This window comes from Scyliorhinus torazame, chromosome 29 (assembly GCF_047496885.1).
Source record: "Scyliorhinus torazame isolate Kashiwa2021f chromosome 29, sScyTor2.1, whole genome shotgun sequence".
NCBI classification, from domain to species: Eukaryota; Metazoa; Chordata; class Chondrichthyes; order Carcharhiniformes; family Scyliorhinidae; genus Scyliorhinus; species Scyliorhinus torazame.
This window is the reverse complement of record NC_092735.1, coordinates 16,006,357-16,031,178: the sequence shown is the minus strand read 5'-3', so window position 1 is coordinate 16,031,178 and position 24,822 is coordinate 16,006,357. Positions and strand designations below refer to the sequence as shown.

General features: G+C 54.9%; 1 protein-coding gene across 1 annotated transcript in view; it reads right to left on the bottom strand.

Annotated features, from left to right (window-relative positions):
* dmc1 (DNA meiotic recombinase 1) overlaps positions 1-24,822 on the bottom strand; it is a 179,493-nt gene that overhangs the window by 39,025 nt on the left and 115,646 nt on the right. The window contains exon 8 of the mRNA XM_072492545.1: positions 21,225-21,316. Within this exon, the coding sequence (XP_072348646.1) occupies positions 21,225-21,316 (92 nt within the window). The remainder of the gene's footprint in view (positions 1-21,224; positions 21,317-24,822) is intronic.

Sequence of the window (24,822 nt, the reverse complement as noted above, 5' to 3'; positions counted from 1 at the left end):
AATATCTGCTTTGGGTGGACTGTTGAAGGTTTTTTTGATGAACAATTTAACCCTCAAATTATGAGGGGTGGCACATTGGTTAGCATTGCTGCCTCACAGCACCCGAGATCCGGAGTGGGATTCTCTAATCCAACGGCAGAATGTCCATGCCGTCGTAAACGCTGTCGCGTTTTCCGACGGTGTGAACAGGCCGACCCACGACTAATTCTAGCCCCAAGAGGGGGCCAGCACGGCACTGATCCCAGCTGCTGATCCCGGCGTGAATTGGGCGCCGCGGGATCCATGCATGCGCAGTGGCGCCGGTGCCAACGTGCACATGCGCAGTTGCTTCCTTCAACACTCCGGCCCCAACGCAACATGGCGCAGGTCTACAGGGGCCGGCGCATAGGAAAGGAGGCCCCCAGCCAGTGAGGCCAGCCGGCCGATCGGTGGGCCCCGATCGCGGGCCAGGCCACATCGGAGGACCCCCCCCCCCCCGGGTCGGACACCCCCTCCCACCCCCACAGGCCGCCCCCCGACCCTTCCATGCAGAGGTCCCGCCGGCCGAGAGCAGGTGGGACTCGGCATTTTCACGATGGTCGCTTGGCCTATCCGGGGCCGAGAATCGGCGGGCCGGCCACGTAGAGCAGCCTGTGACCGTCGCCACGCCAACCATGCCGGCACCGGCGGAGAATTGCGTGCCGGCGTCGGGGCGTGATTCGCGCCGGTCGCGGGGATTCTCCGGCCCGGCCCCGGGCTGAGAGAATCCCGCACCCGGGTTCAATTCCAGCCTTGAGTGACTGTGTGGAGTTTTCACTTTCTCCCTGTGTCTGTGTGGGTTTTCTCCGGGTGCTCCGGTTTCCGACCACAGTCCAAAGATGTGCAGGTTAGGTGGATTGGCTGTGATAAAATTGGCCCGTAGGTTAGGTGGGGTTACGGGGATAGGGTGGGGGATGGGCCTAGGTAAAGTGCACCGTCAGAGGGATGGTGCAAACTCGATGGACCAAATGGCCTCCTTCTAACTTTAGGGATTCCATGGATTCTATGTGGCTATGCCATCAAGGCTATATTTATTGCCCATCCTAGCTTGTTGTGAAAAGATGATGTTGGCTGACTTGTTCAAGTACTGATCACGGCTGTTTTAATACCAGACGGACACTACCGAAGAAAAATCAGATCAGGGCTAATCCTAGAAAAAAAGTTAATAGTTGGCCTTGGATTTCCAGATTCTTTACTGAGCTCAGCAGAGAACAGAACGTGTCACTACAACTGGATGATGAGAATCTTTAAGAAGTTAAAGCAATGCAAGTATCTTAATATGTTCAACGTATGAACATGTAACTAATGCCTGTACAAATACTGCATCTACAGGTGAATTGTCTTCACTAAAAGGATTCCCTTTAAAGATTTCCAACATCATTAATTACTCTATAACAAATCCTCAGCTGATGTAAACAAAGAGATGAAAACAAATCAATGACAAGAAAGCCTCGGATCGAGCAGCCTGTGAAAGGTGTGCAGAGCTTTTTGCACTTTGTTCCCACTCTGTACATCAACCATATGAAAATACGTAAATCTCATCCAATGAGGAATATCTGGATTTGTATGAGCTTTTAATGCTATCTAGGGTGATTTTGCTTTAGTGTGCCTTGTCAACAATTAAATCTAGCAAACTTTATGAAGGTCTTAGCTTAACGTGCACACCCTCCTACACCTACATCACAGAGAATGTGTTATCACAGTAAAGGGGCGGGATTCTCCGATATCGGCACGATGTGTGCCGATCGGCGCCAAAAACGGCATGAATCAGTTCGGCATCGCGCCGCCCCAAAGGTGCAGAATTCTCCACATCTTGAGGGGCTAGGTCCGCGCCGGACTGATTTCCGCCCCGCCAGCTGGCGGGAAAGGCATTTGGTGCCCCGCCAGCTGGCGCGAAACTGACTTTGCCGGGCGGCGCATGCGCTAGAGCGTTAGCGGCCGCTCACGGCATCCCCGCGCATGTGCAGTGGAGGGGGTCTCTTCCGCCTCCGCCATGGTAGAGACCATGGCGAAGGCGGAAGGAAAAGAGTGCCCCCGGCACAGGCCCGCCCGCGGATCGGTGAGCCCCTATCGCGGGCCAGGCCACCATGGGGGCACCCCCCGGGGCCAGATCGCCCCGCGCCCCCCCCAGGACCCCGGAGACCGCCTGTGCCGCCGTGTCCCAAAGGTGGTTCAATCCACGCCGGCTGGCCTGGGTTGACAGCGGCGGGACTTCGGCCCATCGCGGACCGGAGAATCGCCGGGTGATTACTGCCGCCCGGCACGGCGCGATTCCCGCCCCCGGTGGCGGAGAATTCGCGACACGGCGGGGGCGGGATTCACGCCGGCCCCCGGCGATTCTCCGACCCGGTGGGGGGTCGGAGGATTGCGCCCCAGGTAACTGATTGGGAGATAGGAGACGAGGAGAATGGGCATATTCCTTAATTGTCAGGATGTGACAACTGCAACAGGAATCTGTAATGGGATAGAAACAGAAAATGCTGGAAATATTCAGCAGGCCCGGCAGCATCTGTGGACGCGACACAGAATTAATGGGTAGGAATTTACTGTGGGCTTCAGGAACCTGACTTCGGGACAAAATGGGGGTCCCAAACCCACACTTAACCTGCAACAGGATTGGCTCAGCAATTTTATCAGATTATCTAATGGGCAAGCTCTGGGTTTTCCATCATGTTAAGATTTTGGATGGGGTCCTTGGATACTGACTGCTATCAGAGGATGGTTTTGGTAGTCCTGCTGGGGGATTTGGGGGGCGGGGGGAATTGCTGAGGCAGCTAGGAAACTCTGAGGGCACAGAGGTAAGTAAAAAAACAAAATCAGGGGGACCATGCAGGCAGGGCCCTCTGGATGACCCAATGGGGCGAAAAGGATTTCAAAGATTGATCCAATCAAGATTTGTAAGATGAAAAAGGGATTGAATAGGATAGATGCAGAGAAGCCATTTCCTCTGGTGAAGGATCCCGACTATCGACACATAATTGTATAATTTGTGTTAAGCATCCCGGAGTGATTTCTCCATGCAAACAGTAGTGGACATCTGGAACATTCTCCATATAATGGCTGTTAAGTCAACTGAAATTCTGAAGATTATGACGATAACATTTGTTGTGAATGGGCATCAAGGAATAGGTGAGAGTTGAGGTACAGCCAGCTTTAATATAACTGAATAGTGGAAGAGATTTTAGATGCTGAAATACCCAGTTTTAGTCCTATCTACCTAAGGCTGGAGAAATAATGATTATTGCAATGTAAAAGGGTGAAAAGACGGGCAGCATGTTCCACGAGAATCACAAAACGAGAAGAAACAGTTAAGCATTCCCTGTAAATCGAAACGACAGAAGTTAGCATGCATTCATAGAATCCCTACAGTGCTGAAGGAGGCCATTCGGCCCATCGAGTCTGCACCGACCCTCTGAAAGAGCACTCCACCCAAGCCCGCTTCCCCGCCCTAAACCTAACACACGTCTTTTGAACACTGAGGGGCAATTTAGAATGGCTAATCCAACTAGCCTGCACATCTTTGGACTGTCGCAGGAAGCCGAAGCACCCGGAGGAAACCCATGCAGACACGAGAAAAATGTGCAAAATGCACACAGTCACCCAAGGCCAGAAATGAACCTGGGTTCCTGGCGCTTTGAGGCATCAGCACTAACCACTGTGCCGTCACATTTTTAAAATTTTCATATCACCCCTCTAGCAAAGGGATCCTTTCCCCATTCCTCCCTCTTCAGGTACCATCTTCCTTATTCATCTAGAATCACTTTCACTGAACAAGATGGCATGGAAAGCTCTCAGAACACTGAAAATGTGCTTGTTAATCACAAGTAACATTAACTACAACTGTACTTCATCAATCTCTATAATGCCTTTATCATTCCTCAATTTCTCAACTGTCTGACATTACTCATTCCATCTTCCCAACCATGCCTCAACAGGCAGTTGGATGGGAATGTCATTAACAGGCTGTCCTGCGGCGGTCTTAATTGGGGTGGCGGTGGTAAGGTCCCTACCCCCCACCCTCCTGCCCAATCAAATACCTCTACCACAAAACTTGCCCTGAGAGAGAGTGCACGATTCCACCCTGTAAGTTTTTCGGGCAACACCAACACCTATAAGGGCTGTAAAACGCACATTGGCCATTTAAAATGGTAGAAGTGGCCACGTTTGGCTGCAGAAGCTGGCTGCTTCTCCCAGCAGGCTCAGCCCCCAGTCGAATTCACAAACGGTCAGAGCCCAGACGGGCTGCTGATTAGATTAACTGAAACACAGAGGGAGCAGATGACATCATCAGACCAGACCCGCATCGAGATTGGAAGATCGATACCAACCACAATGGACCTGGATAAGATACAATAGACACGATAATGGGGCTATCCAGCAGTAAGGAGAAACCCATCTCCATGACGGGGAAGCAATCTGTAAGCCCCGGTAAAGTGATTAAGAACATCGATGGTGCCCATTCATACTGGGCAGGGCAATCTATAGATTGTTCTATCTCTGAGGCTGATAACAATCCAGGACCATTGTTCTTGCAATTGCCGATGGGGGCGGAGCTCACGGGATTTTTTGAAATCTGAACTTTAAAAAGTGTGGCTTGGCAGCTTTTTCGCTCTCTTTTCTCTTCGGACCCGCATGGCAACTCACTTTCTCTTCGGACTCTCCTGGACCGAGTTACAGACAGCAGTTTTTTTCACACCCCGCTGCCAGCCCAGAAGGTGGCACTCCACTCAACTGAGAAATTTATAATCCAGGATTGTGAGTATTTCCTAGTAATTCGCGAAGTTCCTGAGGGTAACATAGCAGTTGAGGCTTTGTGGGAATGGTGGGTGCATGAACGTTTCATAGTGGAATACATTGCCAATACTGTTTACAGTTAGAATTTACGTTGTGTCCGTTTAGTTTTTATTCCCATAGTCATAGTTTATAGAGTATAAGATACCTACCTGTTGTTTTCTGGTGTTGATGATGTTTAATCTTGGTGGCTAATAAAAGATATATGATTTGAACTCGATTGGCTCTTTCACTTTCTCATCAGTTATCCCTGGTCGGGTTGTAGCCACCTAAAATGGCTGATTCCCTATTAATTTGGCCAAAACCCGATTTAAAATGTGTAGCGCACAAAGACTCAGAGAGACGAATAGAGTGAAGTCGATGAGGCTTTATTAAGCGTGACTGTTTCCCCCGCAGTTCAGTAGTAGACTGCCTGCGGGGGAGGACTCCAGGTACTTATACTCCGCCTTCAGGGCGGAGCTAGAGGTCAACGTCCAACCAGGACCCGGGATCTGTCAGCCAATGACATCATGGCTTCACAGTCCCACATGACCCCTAATGCATACTACCACATTCACCCCTTGTTAAAAATGAACCCGGCGGGGTGATGCTTCGCATGGTGGTAAGGGTTTACAAGGCTGGTCCTGGGAGGAAAACTTTCACATGTTATAACAGTATGTACAAGGTTTTTTTTTTGTTGTTTCAAACTATTTACAGTAATCGTCAGGAAAAGACAAAATGTTCTCGTTAAAAGTCCACATTGTACTGTTAGATCGACGCCACGAGTCGGTCGGGCGGTCTGGTCGTCCGTGTCGATCGCCTCGGCCCCGGTGGTGGTGGTGGTGCTTGTTCCGGTGTTGTCGTCTCCGGGAGCCTTACGGTTTAGCTTGGGCTTCATTCCTGGTCGGGCCTGGGAGGAGGACTGATCCTCCTGGGAAGGGGGCGGTCGCGGGGTGCGGCGGTGGCAGGAAGGGGGGGGTTGGGTGATTGGTGTCGGGGGGTGTATGTGTTGCCGGCGGGCGCCAGATCTCGCAGAGAGACCGTGTCCTGTCGGCCGTCGGGGTACTCCACGTAAGCGCACTGCGGGTTCGCGTGAAGGTGAACCCTTTCGACCAACGGGTCCAACTTGTGCGCCCGCACGTGCTTTCGGAGCAAGATGGAACCTGGGGCCGCCAGCCAGGTCGGCAGCGACGTTCCAGAGGAGGACTTCCTGGGGAAGACAAGGAGGCGCTCATGAGGCGTTTGGTTAGTGCTAGTACAGAGTAGTGACCGGATGGAGTGGAGGGCGTCCGGGAGGACCTCCTGCCACCGTGAAACTGGGAGGTCCCTGGACCGTAGGGCCAGTAGGACGGTCTTCCAGACCGTGCCGTTCTCCCTCTCTACTTGCCCGTTCCCCCGGGGGTTGTAGCTGGTCGTCCTGCTCGAGGCTATCCCGTTGCTGAGCAGGAACTGGCCCATGAAGGAGGACCCCCTGTCGCTGTGGACGTATGCGGGGCAACCGAACAGTGTGAATATGGTGTTCAGGGTTTTAATGACTGTGGCCGTGGTCATGTCAGAACAGGGGATGGCGAATGGGAAGCGGGAGTACTCGTCCACCACATTAAGGAAGTATATGTTGCGGTCGGTGGAGGGGAGGGGTCCTTTGAAATCCAGACTAAGGCGTTCAAAGGGGCGGGAAGCCTTAATCAGGTGCGCATCATCCGGCCTGAAAAAATGCGGTTTGCACTCTGCGCAGATGTGGCAGTTCCTTGTGACTGTACGGACCTCCTCTAAGGAGTATGGGAGGTTGCGGGACTTGATAAAGTGGTAAAACCGAGTGACCCCCGGGTGGCAGAGGTCCTCGTGGAGGGTTTGGAGGCGGTTAATTTGTGCGTTGGCACATGTGCCGCGGGATAGGGCATCAGGCGGCTCGTTCAGCTTTCCGGGACGATACAAGATCTCGTAGTCGAAGGTGGAGAGCTCGATCCTCCACCTTAAGATCTTGTCGTTTTTGATTTTGCCCCACTGTGCATTATCGAACAGGAAGGCTACCGACCGTTGGTCCGTGAGGAGAGTGAATCTCCTGCCGGCCAGGTAATGCCTCCAATGTCGCACAGCTTCCACTATGGCTTGGGCTTCCTTTTCCACTGAGGAGTGGCGGATTTCTGAAGCGTGGAGGGTTCGGGAGAAAAAGGCCACGGGTCTGCCCGCTTGGTTAAGGGTGGCCGCTAGAGCTACGTCGGAGGCGTCGCTCTCGACCTGGAAGGGGAGGGACTCGTCGATGGCACGCATCGTGGCCTTTGCGATATCCGCTTTGATGCGGCTGAAGGCCTGGCAAGCCTCTGTCGACAGAGGGAAGGTCGTGGTCTGTTTTAGGGGGCGGGCCTTGTCTGCGTACTGGGGGACCCACTGGGCGTAGTGTGAAAAAAACCCCAGGCAGCGTTTCAGGGCTTTTGAGCAGTGCGGGAGGGGAAATTCCATGAGGGCGCGCATACGTTCGGGGTCGGGGCCTATTATCCCATTGCGCACTACGTAGCCCAGGATGGCTAGCCGGTTGGTGCTAAAAACGCACTTGTCCTCGTTGTACGTGAGGTTCAAGGCTTTAGCTGTCTGGAGGAATTTTTGGAGGTTGGCGTCGCGGTCCTGCTGATCGTGGCCGCAGATGGTTACATTGTCGAGATACGGGAACGTGGCCCGCAACCCATGTTGATCAACCATTCGGTCCATGTCTCGTTGGAAGACCGAGACCCCGTTTGTGACGCCAAATGGGACCCTTAGGAAATGGTATAATCGCCCGTCTGCCTCGAAGGCTGTGTACTTGCGGTCACTTGGGCGGATGGGGAGCTGATGGTAGGCGGACTTGAGGTCCACGGTGGAGAAGACTTTATATTGGGCAATCCGATTGACCATGTCGGATATGCGGGGGAGAGGGTACGCGTCTAGTTGTGTGTACCTGTTGATGGTCTGGCTATAGTCTATGACCATCCTTTGCTTCTCCCCTGTCTTTACTACTACCACCTGTGCTCTCCAGGGACTATTGCTGGCCTGGATTATGCCTTCCTTTAGTAGCCGCTGGACTTCGGACCGAATGAAGGTCCGGTCCTGGGCGCTGTACCATCTGCTCCTAGTGGCGACGGGTTTGCAATCCGGGGTGAGGTTTGCAAACAAGGACGGGGGTTGCACCTTGAGGGTTGCGAAGCCGCAGATAGTGAGTGGGGGTATTGGGCCGCCAAATTTGAAGGTAAGGCTCTGTAGATTGCACTGGAAGTCTAATCCCAGTAATGTGGGGGCGCAGAGTTGGGGAAGGACGTAGAGCCTGTAGTTTTTGAACTCCCTCCCCTGCACCGTTAGGGTAACTATACAGAAGCCTTTGATCTGTACGGAGTGGGATCCTGCAGCTAGGGAAATCTTTTGTGCGCTGGGATGGGTGGCCAAAGAACAGCGTCTTACCGTGTCGGGGTGGATAAAGCTCTCCGTGCTCCCGGAGTCGACTAGGCATGGTGTCTCGTGCCCGTTTATCAGCACCGTTGTCGTCGTCGTCTGGAGAGTCCGGGGCCGAGCTTGGTCCAGCGTTATTGAAGCGAGACGTGGTTGTAGTAGTTGAGCGTCTTCTTCGAACCCCGTGGAGCCATCGACACTGGGGTCCGTTGTTGCCGTCCAAGATGGCGCGGGGGTGAACAAAATGGCTGCCCCCATGCATCGCACATGGCTGGGGGGTCACAAGATGGCGGCGGGGGTGGACAAAATGGCCGCCCCCATGCGTCGTACAGGTCTCGGGTGGTCCAAGATGGCGGCGCCCTTCCTCCCCTCGTGGTGGCCGGGACCCAAAATGGCGGCGTCTGCGGGTCGCACATGGGGCGCGGGGGGGTTTGGGAGCGTTAGGAACGCGCGGGGCTCCCTCATCTCTGGGGACAGCGGTGGTCGGGACCCAAATTGGTAGCGCGGGCGGGTCATACGTGGGGCGCGGGGGGGGGGTTTGGGGGGCGTTAGAGACGCGCAGAACTCCCTCTTCTCCGGGGAGAGCAGTGGTCGGGACCCAAAGTGGTAGCGCCGGAGGATCATACATGGGGCGCAGGGTGGGCGGTTGGGGAGCGTAAGCGGCGTGCAGGGCTCCCTGTTCTCCCGGGAACGCGGTGGTCGGGACCCAGGGTGGCTGCGCCTGCGGGTCGTACATGGGGCGCTGGGGGGTTGGGGAGCGTAAGCGGCGTGCAGGGCTCCCTGTTCTCCCGGGACAGCGGCGAGCTCGCGGGACCGGCACACAACCGCGAAATGGCCCTTTTTCCCGCAGCTCTTGCAGATAGCTGCGCGGGCCGGACAGCGCTGCCGGGGGTGTTTTGCCTGGCCGCAGAAATAGCAGCGGGCGCCCCCGGTGCGACTTGGCGTTTGGACCGCGCAAGCCTGTGGGGTGTCCGGGGGGGGGGGGGGGGGGGGGGGTGGGTTTGTCACGACGGGTACGTACGGAGCCCAATGGGCTGCCGCGCCGTCGGGGCCGTAGGCGTGGGTATTTCGCGCGGCCACGTCTAGGGAGGCTGCTAGGGCCCGTGCCTCTGAGAGTCCTAGCAACTCTTTTTCTCGAAGTCTTTGGCGGATTTGGGAGGAGTTCATACCTGCCACAAAAGCATCGCGCATTAACATGTCCGTGTGTTCATTTGCGTTCACCGACGGGCAGCTGCAGGCTCGTCCCAAAATTAGTAGCGCGGCGTAGAATTCATCTATCGATTCTCCGGGACTTTGCCGTCTCGTTGCGAGTTGATAGCGAGCGTAGATCTGGTTTACTGGGCGAACATAGATACTTTTTAGTGCTGCGAACGCCGTCTGGAAATCCTCTGCGTCTTCGATGAAAGAGAAAATCTCCGTGCTTAACCTCAAGTGCAGGACCTGTAGTTTTTGGTCTTCTGTGACCCGGCCAGTGGCCGTTCTGAGGTAGGCCTCAAAACAAGTCTGCCAGTGCTTGAAAGCTGCTGCCGCGTTCACTGCGGGGGGGCTGATCCTCAGGCATTCCGGGATGATCCTGAGCTCCATCGTCCTTTAGTCACGCTTAATAAATTGTAGCGCACAAAGACTCCGAGAGACGAATAGAGTGAAGTCGATGAGGCTTTATTAAGCGTGACTGTTTCCCCCGCAGTTCAGTAGTAGACTGCCTGCGGGGGAGGACTCCAGGTACTTATACTCCGCCTTCAGGGCGGAGCTAGAGGTCAACGTCCAACCAGGACCCGGGATCTGTCAGCCAATGACATCATGGCTTCACAGTCCCACATGACCCCTAATGCATACTACCACAAAATGGCTAACCGAAAAGGCTGATGGGAAAAGCAGCCAACAGGACACAAACGGACAGCTGCAGACAGAATAGCATATTCGGCTCTGGGGTAGTCGGCCCAGATCGATACTCAAGACTATTAGCAGCACATCAACCCAGACATCTGCAGTTTAATCGGCTATCCCCGGGAACAATTGCAACATATTAGCAATTGAATGCCGGACCAGACCTGTCGGCGCCTGCAGTGGCAGAAACAAAGACAGGTGAACGACCACCCCCCGATCGAGGAATCGCCCCGTTATTGGACATATCGAACCCAGTGATTGGGAACAAGTCCAATCACTTGGGACTCAGGGTCAAGGGCCGCCCTGAGAGGAGGGAAGCCCCTGGGCCCTATAAAGTGAGGGGCCAAGTTCAGATCTCTCTCTCTCTCCCTTCTTCACCTGCTCGAGACCTTTGCAAGAACATCGACCAGAAACCGTAAGTCTTACTCCAGCGATCGCTACCCGATAAAGACTCCTAGCCATCGACCCGTTTCAGCCTTTTTGAATCCCGCGGGCCAGATCCGATTCGATAAGCCATTCGTTTCCCTGACCTGGTGGGCCCTTCCTAAAGTTAAGTATTGGCCAGTAGTGATAGGTTTCTATATAGATAGTAGGATTATTGTGTAAGCATTAATTGTTGTATATAATAAATGGCCGTTGATTTCAATCTTACTAAGCGGTGTGCTGACTTATTAATCATAACTCGAGCTTGAACCACGTCGCGGTATCAGAAAGATACCTGGAGACTCGTGAGCAAAGGTGACATAATCAGAGGTAATAAGACTAAGGCTAAAAAGAGCAACAGGGTCACAATTTAAAAAACCCTTACCATAATTCTGGAGTCGAGAACCGAGGGCACTCTGGGCGATTCGAACCCGTCCACTCAGGAAAGGCTGCCAGGTAGTGGATAGGCAGCAGTTTTCCTTTTCTCTCTCTTGGGGGGGGGGGGGGGCGCTACTCTAGTGAAGTAGGCGCAAGGTGGCCGTTGTTCCACCGGCGAGAGAGAGAGAGAATCATTCGGGCATTGGTGGGGTTTGGGCAACGGAGAACCAAACCCAGAATAAGCCAACGAGTGGAGTTAAAAAGAGGGAGCCCGCCACAACCCTATATTCCAATTCTGCCATACCAGACTCCACCTTTGTTCCACACCCATCCTATTGCTCTGTCTTGGTTGTCCAATTTGATGATGCTATTAAGTGCTGGGGTTGAAATTGGGAAAAGTTGAGGGTCTGGAATGTCATTATGTGAGCTGCCGACATTCGTCAAGCAGAAAGTCTCCACTCACTCCTCCCATGCCTGTACAGGTACTTCTGGTTTACAAAGAGTGCGTTACGGCAAGCCATGGAGTTTACCACTCCAAAGTCTCCACTGACTCAAACAAGAACTAGATGAGTCAAAATTTCATTCACATTCAGAAAACAAAACCTGAGCCAACCTGTCTCAACAACAACCTGCCTTTATGAAGCACTTTTAATGTAAAAATATCTTTAATGTAAATGATATTTAACCTGCGCCACATATGGCGATATTAGGGCTGACTTGATCAAATTGGGTAGGTTTACAGACCATCCAAGGGAAAAGAAACATCGACAGGGAGAGGTTAGGTGCTGCAGAGCTGGAGATTACAGAGTTGGGGAGGAGCGAGGCCATGGTGGAATCTGAAAACAAGGATGAGAATTTGTGAAATGAATCTCCCACTATCAAATAGGCAGAGAACCTCATTCACTGCTTCTAGCACCTTTGCGGCTTTCTTCACTGATATCATTGAATAATGCCATGTGGGTGCTGAATGCCCTGGTGAATCAATGTAAGTCTGCATTGTGCTGTTTGTATGAATTAATTTCTCCCCCAGTGGAACCTTTACTCCGACAGATTTAGGTTTTGTCAAGAGGTGCAAAATAGTGGTTTATTTCTTGATCTGAAGATTTCTTGTAAATATTAACTCCGTTACCAAATTCCACATTTGAAGCATTGATCTCTTTGTCCCAATATCTCCCTACTGTTGCCTCATCCACCTACTCCATCTTACTGGTATTTGTTGCTTCACCAAGAACCCCCTCAAGGCCAGATTCCCCTGAAATTGATATATCCGGGGCGTCATTCTCCGACCCCCCGCCGGGTCGGAGAATGGCCGTTGGCCGCCGTGAATCCCGCCCCCGCCGAAGTCTCCGAAGGGAGAAAAGTCGGCGGGGCGTTAATGGCGCCGCTGCCGCGGAGAATGTCACGGGTCTGCGCAAGGCAGCCGATTTTCGGCCTGCCGATATTCTCCCTTCCGGATGGGCCGAAGTCCCGTCGACGTGATGACCGTTCACGTCGACGTGAATCAAACCTCCTTTTCATCGGCGTGACCCGGTGCTCCAGGCTCACGCCGACCAGCGAGGAGGTGAGTGACGGCCTGGGGGGTTGGCTCTGGGCAGGAAATGGCGTGGCCGCAGACTGATTGCGTGAGGAGAGGTGTGTCTCGGCTTGTGTGTGTGTGTGTGCGGCGGGGGGGGGGGGGTTAGAGTAGGCTGGGCTCCGGGAGAGTGCCGGGAGGGGGTCCGTGCCGGGGTGGAGGTTGGGGGGGGGGGGTCCGTGCCGGGGTGGAGGTTGGGGGGGGGGGGGGTCCTTGCCGGGGTGGAGGTTGGGGAGGGGGTCCGTGCCGGGGGGGGGGTCCGTGCCGGGGTGGAGGTTGGGGGGGGGGGGGTCCGTGCCGGGGTGAAGGTTGGGGGGGGGGGTCCGTGCCGGGGTGGAGGTTGGGGGTTGGGGAGGGGGTCCGTGCCGGGGTGGAGGTTGGGGAGGGAGTCCGTGCCGGGGTGGAGGTTGGGGGTTGGGGGGGGGTCCGTGCTGGGGTGGAGGTTGGGGAGGGGGTCCGTGCCGGGTGGAGGTTGGGGAGGGGGTCCGTGCCGGGGTGGAGGTTGGGGGGGGGGTCCGTGCCGGGGTGGAGGTTGGGGGGGGGGGTCCGTGCCGGGGTGGAGGTTGGGGGTTGGGAGGGGGTCCGTGCCGGGGTGGAGGTTGGGGAGGGGGTCCGTGCCGGGGTGGAGGTTGGGGAGGGGGTCCGTGCCGGGGTGGAGGTTGGGGGGGGGGGGGGGTCCGTGCCGGGTGGAGGTTGGGGGGGGTTTGTGCTGGGGTGGAGGTTGGGGAGGGGGTCCGTGCCGGGGTGGAGGTTGGGGAGGGGGTCCGTGCCGGGGTGGAGGTTGGGGGGGGGGGGGGGGGGGGGGTCCGTGCCGGGGTGGAGGTTGGGGGGGGGGGGTCCGTGCCGGGGTGGAGGTTGGGGAGGGGGTCCGTGCCGGGGTGGGTGATGGGAGGGCAAATGAGTTGGTCCACCTGGCCAGGTGCCAGCCTCCAACAGTTGGACCCATGCGGTCCATGCCACCTGGCTGGGGGGAGGAGGGGATATGGGCAATGATGACATGTCGTCGTTCCCCTCCCCCCCACCAGGCCGTCATGTTTTCAGACCATCCAGCGATGTTGGCCGCCGTGGTGGCAGCCGCTCATGTCTATGTTGCCCTGGATGAGGAGGAGGAGGAGGAGCGTGCCAGAGAGGCGGCGCAGGCTGCCGCAGAGGGGCAGGCGGCAGCCGCCCAGGCTGGAGGGACACCTGACCGACAGGACGAGGAGGGGGAGGAGACGTCGCGGCCCCACGGCAACGGAGGCACCCGAGGGCGCCCCGTGTGTACCGGCCCCGGCAGTCATACCAGGACCTCACGGACCGGGAATGCAGGAGGAGACTCCGGATGAGCCGGGAAACCGTGGCACACATCTGCCACCTGCTGGCACACCTGTCACCGCGTGGCACTGGCGGGGGACACCCTCTCCCCGTGTCCGTCAAGGTTACGGTGGCCCTGAACTTTTATGCAACGGGGTCATTCCAGGCACCGAGTGGGGACCTGTCCGGCATATCGCAGACATCGGTGCATCGGTGCATCCGGGCAGTGACAGATGCCCTTTATGCCATGGCGCACCGCTACATCCGCTTCCCCGTGGACCGGGCCAGCCAAGATGCCTGGGCCGTGGGCTTCTCTGCCGTTGCCGGGTTCCCCATGGTCCAGGGCGCGATCGATGGGATGCACGTCGCCGTGCGGCCACCTGCAGAGAACAGGGCCGTGTTCACTAATAGGAAGGGGACCTATTCAATGAACGTACAGGTGGTCTGCGACCACCGCATGATGATCCTGCACGTCTGCGCCCGTCACCCAGGCAGTGGTACACGACTCATTCGTGTTGTCACGGTCATCCATCCCCGGCATGTACGAGGGACGCCATCCCCGGCTGAGGGGCTGGTTGCTGGGCGACAGGGGCTACCCATTGCGATCGTGGCTGATGGAGGCCACGCAATGAGGCGGAGAACCGCTACAATGATGCCCATGTAGCGACAAGGGGAGTGATCGAGAGGTGCTTTGGCGTGCTGAAGATGCGTTTCAGGTGCCTGGACCTCTCTGGGGGCGTACTCCAGTATCGGTCAGATAGGGTCGGCCGCATCATTGTGGTGTGCTGCGTCCTGCACAACATAGCCCAGCAGAGGGGGCGATGTGCCGCAGGCAGAGGAGGGCGGAGTGGAGGAGCAGCAGGAAGAGGCCCAGTCCTCCCCAGATGAGGGGGATGGGGGCAATGGTCAGGGCAGACGGGGTAGACACAGGCGGGTGGCTGTCCACCGTTACCGGCTGGCCCAGCGGGCACGGGACAGACTGATAGACGCCCGCTTCACTGACTAGATGGGCGTGGGAATCGGGTAGTATGGCCACAGACCGCACACCATGACAACAGCCGACCACCCCCACCCCCCACCCATCCACCCACCCAGCACCCTCACCCCCCTCCCCAACCCCACACACCCCACCCGCATGCACACCACCCCCCCACCCCCAATTGCCGATCCACCGGCGGCACAACGGGCCGGGCTCACCCAGTTGCGGGTGGACGCGTGTCTATCGCAGGCCATGGAGAATGATGACAACCCGCCTCCGATGAGCTCCTGGCTCTACATCGTTGGACTATGTCTGACCCATGGCCACAGTACCACCATCCACCCGGACCATCCCTGCATGCGGCTGTGACACTGCAGCGCACGGTCCCGTCCTCTGCCCGGGGGATGTTGATGGCGGCCCAGGGGGAAGGGGGCAGACTCACCTGGGGCTGAGGTAAGACCACCCCTCACACACACACTTGCGCTCAACGTACATGACACCCCCGCACACTTTGGACAGAGCACAAAGGCAGCTTCGGTAGGTGTAACATTGACTTTAATAACCAAAGGAGTTCATGCACGTGCCCTAGCCCCTAAAACTCATCTGTGCCCTGCACCCGTGCCAACTTACTCAGTGTCTAATTGTTTGGCCTTACGGGCCCTTTGACTACGTCTACGTGGTTCCCCAGACGGTACAGCAGAACTGGAGGTGGACTCCTGTGATTCCTGCCCTCTGACACTGGATCCCTTTGGCGGCCGTTTCCTGGGGCGTCCTGGCCTAGGTGGGCCAGGCTGCGGCCCGGGCGACTGGGATGGCGAGCTGCCAGCCTGTCCTGCCCGTTGCCCACCCGATGCACCTGGGACGGAAGGGGGGGAGTCCGAGGTGTCGCGGGTGTACCGGGACCTCCCCTACAGAGGGAGCCGGGACGGACCACACCACCTCCTCCTCCCTCGGGGTGCCTGATGGCCCCCAGGCCTCTACATGGGTGGGGGATGCGAAACGGACTGGCCATCCGACGCGCCCCCGACATCTGGCGCTGCCAGTCCTGGAGGCCCGTGCTGGTATCGACAGGGGTCTGCAGGTTTGCAGCCATGGAGCCCAGGGGGTTGTCGAACCCTGTCTGCGACAGTGCGACGCCAGCTCGCACATGGCCACTGGCGCCAATGCCCTCAGCGATGGCCTGCTGAGACTGGGCCATGGCCTGCAGAGACTGGGCCATGGCCTGCAGAGACTGGGCTATGGCCTGCTGAGACTGGGCCATGGCCTGCTGAGACTGGGCCATGGCCTGCTGAGACTGGGCTATGGCGTTGAGCGCCTCTTCCATCTGGCGCTGGCACTGGCTCATGGCCTCCTGTGAGAGGGCAGCCATTTCTGGGCCACAGACGCCGCCTGCACGGAAGGCCCCAGGCCTCGCAAACCGTTCCCCATGTCTGACACCGTCGCACCCATTGCCTCCACCGCGGACGCCACCCGTGCGGTGTCAGCCTGGGTGGCACGCATGACCGGGACCACTCCCAGCTCCTGGACGCGGGTGGACTCCTCCACCTGCGACCGCAGCCGCCGCAAGCCACCCGTCACCCTATTCGCTCGTCTCCGTGTCGGTGGTTGCATCGGATCTATGTGTGGGTGTGGTAACTGCAGGAACCCGGGATCCATCTGGGCGGCAGATGTTCGTTTGGCCTGGGCTGCCCTCCGACCGCCCGGTCCCTCTGCTGCTCCTACCTCCACCTGCTGTACCGGGACGGCTGTGTTGTGCGCACCAGTGAGTGTACCAGACGCCTCATCACTAAAGTGCCCAACCGTGGTGAGTGTTTCTGCGATGGTGGAGGGTGTTGGTGACAGCAGTGGCGTTGTGTCGTGCTCTTCGTCCCACTCTGAGTCCATGGCACTTTGGGGTGGGGGTTCGTCTCCACCCATCCACTCTGAGTCACTGTCCGGTATTTCGTCTTCCCGGGTAGGGGTTGTCCTGGGTAGTGCTGTCCCGGGTAGTGCTGTCCCGGGTAGTGCTGTCCCGGGTAGTGGTGTCCCGGGTAGTGGTGTCCCGGTAGTGCTGTCCCGGGTAGTGGTGTCCCGGGTAGGGGTTGTCCTGGGTAGTGGTGTCCCGGGTAGGGGTGTCCTGGATAGTGGTGTCCTGGGTAGTGGTGTCCTGGCTCGGATGTGACGGGGGCCTGTGGCTGCCCCCCTCATCGCTGGGTGGTCGCTCCCGCACGTGACGGGGGGTGTCGTCTCCCTGTTGCTCCAGGTCTCTCCGTCTCCCGTGGTCTCCGAGGGGCATCCTGCGGGCGTCGCATGCTGGAGGGTGCGGGTCTCTCCGTCTCCTGTGGTCTCCGAGGGGCATCCTGCGGGCGGTCTGCATCTGCGGGGATGGGTGCCTGGACGTTTGGTCCTGCGATACACAATGAAGCATGCATGGTTAGACATCAGGCAGTGATCAGGTGATACGGGGGAGGGGGATATAGGGGAGGGGGGATATGGGGACGGGCTGTTGGTGGCTCACTTGCTCGTGGGGCCCCGACCTCTGCATCAGCAACCTCCCGGTCCTCAGGTCCGCCAGCCAGTTCCAGGGCCCTTTCCTCGTGTACGGTCAGTGGCCTCTCATCAGCGGGCCCTCCTCCAGTCCTCACATGCTCCCTATTGTTGTGTGCGCGCTTCTCCTGGGGGGGGGGGGTGGCAGGGGTAAAAGGCAACAGTGTTAGGCAGGTATATGAATGCACGCCATCGGTTGCGCGTGCATTGCAGAGGTTAAGGTTAGGGCTGGATTCACTTGGGGATATGGGGGATATGGGGGAGGGGGGATATGGGGGAGGGGGGATATGGGGGAGGGGGGGATATGGGGAGGGGGGATATGGGGGATGGGGGGATATGGGGGAGGGGGGATATGGGGAGGGGGGATATGGGGGAGGGGGGATATGGTGGAGGGGGGGATATGGGGGAGGGGGGATATGGGGGAGGGGGGGATATGGGGGAGGGGGGATATGGGGGAGGGGGGGATATGGGGGAGGGGGGGATATGGGGGAGGGGGGATATGGGGGAGGGGGGATATGGGGGAGGGGGGATATGGGGGAGGGGGGATATGGGGGAGGGGGGATATGGGGGAGGGGGGATATAGGGGAGGGGGGATATGGGGGAGGGGGGAATATGGGGGATATGGGGAGGGGGATATGGGGGAGGGGGGAATATGGGGGATATGGGGGAGGGGGGATATGGGGAGGGGGGAATATGGGGGATGGGGGATATGGGGGAGGGGGGATATGGGGAGGGGGGATATGGGGGAGGGGGGAATATGGGGGATATGGGGGAGGGGGGGATATGGGGAGGGGGGATATGGGGTGGGGGGATATGGGGGAGGGGGGATATGGGGGATATGGGGGAGGGGGGATATGGGGGAGGGGGGATATGGGGAGGGGGGATATGGGGGAGGGGGGATATGGGGGATCTGGGGGAGGGGGGTATGGGGAGGGGGGATATGGGGGAGGGGGGATTTGGGGGATGGGGGATGCTCACCCTGCCTGCTCTGACGAGGTCGTTCACCTTCTTGTGGCACTGGGTGCCTGTCCGTGGTGTTAGGGCCACAGCGGTGACGGCCTCTGCCACCTCCCTCCACAGACGCCGGCTGTGGCGTGGGGCAACTCTGCGGCCGTGCCCGGGATACAGGGCGTCCCTCCTCTGCTCCACCGCGTCCAGGAGCGCCTCCACATCGCGTGACTCGAACCTCGGGGCTGAGCGACGGCCAGCCATCAAGTCGGGTGTTGCGGTCGGCTGTTCCGGTCGGGTGGGGGGGGAGCTGCGCGGCCTTATGAGCCGTCACGCCGTGCAGCGCGTATGACGCTGCACGGCGTGAACCACTGCGCAAGCGCGGATCCCGTTACGTCGCTGCTAGCCCATTTCGGGCCGCAGACTATCGGCCCATTTTTATGACGTGACGCAAGTGGGATTTGCGCCGTTTTTTGCGCCGATCGGCGGACTTTCCGCCGATAATGGAGAATTTCGCCCCTGGTCTTTTATTAGCAGATTCTGGAGTGCTTGTGTGATGGGCCTGACCTTGCTCTTCCCTGGTGCCATCTTCAGAGGCACTTTACAAAGCAAAGGCAATACCTGTTAGCATAGGATAGGAGTCAATCACTGTGCACGGGGTAGCAAATCCTATAGATCTCCCTACTGTCGACAAAGGTACATGTCAGAAAAACAGAAAATGCTGTAAATACTCAGTAGGTTAGGCAGCATCTGCAGAGAGAGAAACAGAGAGTGGGATTTTCCGGTTGTTCCTGCCAGCTGGATCTTTCGGTCCTGCTGCTGCTGGGGTCGGGGGAGTGCTACAGCAAAGAACAGTAATGTAGTAGCAATTGGGAAAATCAGACACAAGACTGCCAACATGAGTCCTATATGGTTCCAGGGTATTCCGCATCATGATGAGGGTACACAACAATGATGTACAGAGGGAGACGGTTGAGGTCTTTCAGTCAGAGTTTAAGAAGGCAGGGAGGAAGTTAAAATGAAAGATCTCAAAGTTGGTAATCTCTGAATTACACCCAGTGTCACACACTAGCCAAAATAGAATTCGAGGATTTGGCAAGTTCATGGCTAGAGACATGATGCAGAAATGAAGGCTTTAGATTCATGGACAACCTCTGAGGTAGGAGGGATCTGTTCAAAATAGACAGGTTACACCTTAACAGAGTTGGGAGCAATACCTTCACGGACAAGTTAACCACTGCTGTGGGGGAGGGTACAAACTAATTCAGCTGAAGTTTGGTCACCAATGTGTAATATTAACAAGTAGAAACAAGTGAACAGAATAGTGAGAAAGATTGTGATTAATAAAGTTTGTGAGCTGCAGGAGGAAGCAGCCATGTGAGAATTTGGTGTCGTGACAATAACAGACCTGGCTCAAATGTAAGAACAATTGGACAATTGGATTCTTAATATTCCTGAAGGGAATGGTAGGGAAGGAAGGAAAGGAAAGGAAGAGAGGTAGAAATTTTGATTCAAGAAAGGTTACACGGCACCACGGTGGAGCAGTGTTTAGCACTGCTGTCTCACGACGCCGAGGTCCCTGGTACGGTCCCGGCTCTGGGTCACTGTCCGTGTGGAGTTTGCACATTCTCCCCATGTTTGCGTGGGTTTCACTCCCACAACCCAAAGATGTACAGGGTAGGTGGATTGGCCACACTAAATTGCCCTTAATTGGAAAAAAATTAATTGGGCACTCTAAATTTTAAGAAAAAAAATGTTACATTTCCTCACATCCTATACCTTGTGAGGATTCTATTCTCCCAGTTCTTCCATCCCCTTTGCATCTGTTCCGATGATGCAACCTACTAAAAAGGAGACCAACATGGGACATCAAATAAAGCTTTCTTATATCTTAAAACAATATTACTGCTGGGTTTTGCTTCTTCAGTGCACGGGGGCCTGAGGTTGTGCCAAATCCTGTACTTTGGTTGATATCCTATTGCACCCCCCTGGGGCGGTGGGACGTTTTCTTGTTTGAATGAGCAGCCTGTTCTCTTGGTGAGTGCTTGGCGTGCATCAGGGAAATATGGAACCAGGGTTGGGTCTTGATCCTCTGTTATCCTGTGGAGTATTTCTGGTAGTTCTAGTTCTTCCTCCTCTTTTCTTCTTTCTCGGGAGACCTGAAGGCTTGCTCATAATCTGAACATGCTGTTGTTGTTGATCCTCTCTGCGCAAATATATGGAATGGTGTTGGTTCTGTACTGGGTCTGAAATTGGGGTTAAGTTTGTTGTGTTTATTTTGTAAGGGTGGGTACAAAGACTCCATGACTAGTTCTTGCATGGGTGCAGACGGGCTAGTATCCGAGGAGAGGAGGCTGTGGTGTGTCATTGGTCCATTTGGTGCTGCTAGAGTTGAGGGAGATGTATACTGGTGCACCCCCGAAAAGGGCGCGGAAAATTTATCCTGAACGTTCATGGTAATAACGAGCAGACGTAGCATGGGAAGGTGCGTATCAATTTGACATGTTTTCATGGCCTCTTCCGGTTTCTTCCATGATCTCTGACAGGTACCTAGCCATGTCTAATGATTGTATCGAGCCAGTTATAATGTAGATCTGCTTTCCTCCCTCTGTATTTGTGCATGTTGAGCAGTTTTTACTTTGCTTATTGCGATGTATCATTTTTATAATTTTGTTGCATTGTTTGTTAAAATATTAAACCTTAATAAAATACTTTAAAACGTGGCAGCACGGTGGCACAGTGGTTAGCACTGGACCCGGTTTCGATCCCGGTCCCGGGTCACTGTCCGTGTGGAGTTTGCATGTTCTCCCTGCGTCTGCGTAGGTCTCACCCCCACGACCCAAAGATGTGCAGGGTAAGTGGATTGGCCACGCTAAATGGCCCCTTAATTGGAAAAAAAGAATTGGGCACTTTAAATTAAAAAGAAAACATACTTTAAAAAAAACAACATTGCACAGCTCAAAAGCATTCCACATATCTCATTGCAGCATAAATTGATAAATGTGTTCTTACTGGTATAAGCACGTGCGTACAGCACATTATCTAGTACTGCGTCTGGATCCACTTGAAAGCGATCAGCAATCCCTCGCAGTCTATCTGGGCGGCTACAGGAGGTTAAGGATTTTGAGATATCAAACTGGATATCAAAATAGTATCACACAGACACACATCCACTTAATAGATTTCACAGGATTTAATCATTTAAATAACAGCAATATACAGACACACACAGATTCATACTATAAAAACTGACACACAAGACAACATGGAGTTATTATATTAGCACTATTAAAAAAATTTCACAGACACACACTGACAATAACAGGGACTTATTGCATATTATACAATCAGAATAGCCGAGATGATCTATGTAGGTGAAATCCTGGGCAGAATATGTTATGCAGCTGTCCGATACTTTGGATACCTTGTAGTCAACCTCATTTAAATATTAGAGGTGAGTTTCAGGTGTCAGGGATATTGCTGATTCAGAGCTTGCCTGTTGTGGCAAGAACTAGTCTGCCGCTGCAGGATTAAAGAGCCTTCAGCAGTTTAAAGCAACTGGCAGTCAAGACAAATGAACTGGGAGAAGAGTGCCATTACAAATTATCTGTGACATCTGCAAGAGAACAGAGTGTTCAACTTCTTTTCTTAAAATAAATGTAGAATACCCAATTATTTTTTTCCCAATTAGGGGGCAATATAGCGTGGCCAATCCACCCGCGCTGCACATTTTGGGTTGTGAGGGTGAGACCCACGCAAACACGGGGAGAATGTGCAAACGCCACACGTACAGTGTCCTGGGGACGGGATCGAACCCGGGTCCTCAGCGCCGTGAGGCAGCAGTGCTAACCACTGCACCCGTTGCTCAACTTCTTTAATGCACATGTGGATGCGTTCCTGGACAAAGTTAGACAGAGGAGGGGGACTCTTGTTAGTCACAGTGCCCTGCAGAGCCTGTACAATTAGTGGCAGTCACCACCATCTCCAAGGCAATATTCATGGCTAGTTAGACAGAATAAAGTTAAATTACTTTGAGATTAGATGGGGTAAGAATTGTCAGGCACATCAAGGATGCATAGTGACTGAGCTCCTCTGTGTATTACGTCTCCCATTACACTATATTAAGGTACTTGAAATGCCCAGAAGATGGCACAGTGCTCTAAGAAATACAGCCAAATTACAGCAATTATTAGACTTAACGGCACAGTTCGAAAGAGTGTGCAGGAACAAAGGGACTTGAGGGTATATGTGCATCGACCTTTAAAGGTGGCAGGACAAAGGATGTCCACCATCTACAAGGCACAAATCAGGAGTGTGATGGAACACTCTCCACTAGCCTGGATGAGCGCAGCTCCAACAACACAGAAGAAGCTCGACACCATCCAGGACAAAGCAGTCCCTCTTGATTGGTACTCCACAAATGGGGACTAGACGTAACGGTACTCATGGGTGTCTCCCAGGGAATTGGAGGCCCCCAGGTGCATGCCTTTTGGGCAGGGTGATACCCTGACACTGCTGGTGGCACCCTGACACTGCCAGCCTGGCAGTGCCATCTGGGTGCCAGCCTGACACCAACAAGATGCCCTGGTGGCACTGTCAGGGTTTCAGGCTGGCATGGCTCTAAGGTGCCAAGCTGGCATTGTTTGCGTAGTGGCGATTGGGCTGGGGTGCCCTGCGCGGGTGTTGTGGGAGTGCGGGGGTGACCCCCGGAGACCCTCCCATAGTGCGCTGGGGGTGGGGGGGTCGACAGGGGCCATGTCGGGGACTCCAGAGATCGGGATGCCATTTAAAAATGGTGTCCAGTTCTCTCGCCACACTAAGTGTCATGACATGCAAACACGCAACCAATGAATACTCAGAATAGGACACAACCAATGGCCAGTCAGGACACCACAACGGGGCATGACATAAACACTATACAAGGGATGAGGCACTCACACCCTGCCTCTTTCCACAGACAGACATCTAGAGAGTTAGATAGGGTTGATCAGCAGCATCATACCCCAGCACGTGGCTTAGAGCAAGCTGGTACAGTTAGACTGAGTTACTACAGTTAGATTAGCAGAACGTCGAACTCATTTGAGAACTGTGTTAATAGTTCAATAAACATGTTCAACTCATTTCAGAGTCTGGAGCATCTTTTAGTTAAGATAGTGTTATCTGAAGCAGCATAACATAACATGATACCAGGAGTGACTGTTCAATCTATTTAGTTCAACTCAGCAAGATCCGTGACAACCAACTACTGAATACAGGCACAATGGACAGGATTCAGGCTCCTCATCAGCTAAGGTCCACCGGCAATCTTAGTGCCAACTGGCGATCATTCAAGCAGAAATTTCAACTATATGTGGAAGCATCCGACCTCAATGGCGCGATTGATGCTCGGAAGACAGCTCTTCTACTCACAACTGCGCGTGACTATTTGTCCAGAAGCCATCCTGGACAAATTCGACAGCCACTGCGAGGTGGACACCAACAAAATCTTCCAGTGCTACATCTTCAAGCAGAGGATGCAAGGTAAAGACAAATCCTTCAACTCCTATCTAACTAACCTTAGACTGCTAGCACAATCCTGCAACTTCGATGATATCACTGACTCCATGATCAAAGACCGAATTGTTTTTGGAGTCCACTCTGATCCTCTGCGAGAGCAATTGTTGAAAATCAAGCACATGACCCTGCCAGTCGCAATTGAAACATGTACTGTGCATGAGCACTCTAAAAATCGCTATTCACAGTACAAAACGGCAAGTGAAAAACAAGCCTCCCACAAGGTGGAGAGTGTTCAGGCCATCTCCCAGATGCAGCGCCTCCACATTGATGAAAACGGCCATTTTGCGCGCTCTTCCCGGGGCCCGACGCATGTGCAATGCAATCGGGACCACGGAGCGGCCGAAGGTGCCAAGCTGGCATTGTTTGCGTAGTGGTGATTGGGCTGGGGTGCCCTGCGCGGGTGTTGTGGGGGTGCGGGAGTGCCCAGTTCTCTCGCCACACTAAGGAGTTACGGCGAGTGGAGCTCCTCAGTGCAGAAAACAGTGCTGTGTGCAGCCTCTGCCATTCCCGCTGAGGCTCCCTATTAAACCTGTGTGCCGTTTAATAGTGTTGTGTTTCTCAGCGCTGCAAGTGCCGGGAAACACACGGGTAAATGTGCTCGCTATGGAACTTTGTTCCAATTGAGTTAAATCGCACCCACTGGATCTAATTTAATTACAATCTCACTGAAATTGTAATCCCATCACAGATTGGGAAATGTAATGGATAGTTGCTGGCAAATATTTTTTCTAAGAAGCTACAGTGAAATGTGATAATGGAATTTATGATATAATGCCATTTGGTGGTATTGTTGGCAACATACACACATTTAAGTACTGAATTTTAATGTTGGAATTCCCATGGGAAGTGCTTGCATCGCAGGTCCCAATGCAGTGTGAGACCACGGGGGGGGGGGGGGGGGGGGGGGGGGGGGGGGGGGAGGAGGAGGAGGAGGATTTTCCGTGCCCCCCACAGTGTATTTCTTGGCGGCAGGAGGTGGCCGGCTATTGGTCAGCGGCGGGATCTTCTGGTCCCACAGCTGTCAATGGGATTTTCCACTGAATCCACCCCTGTC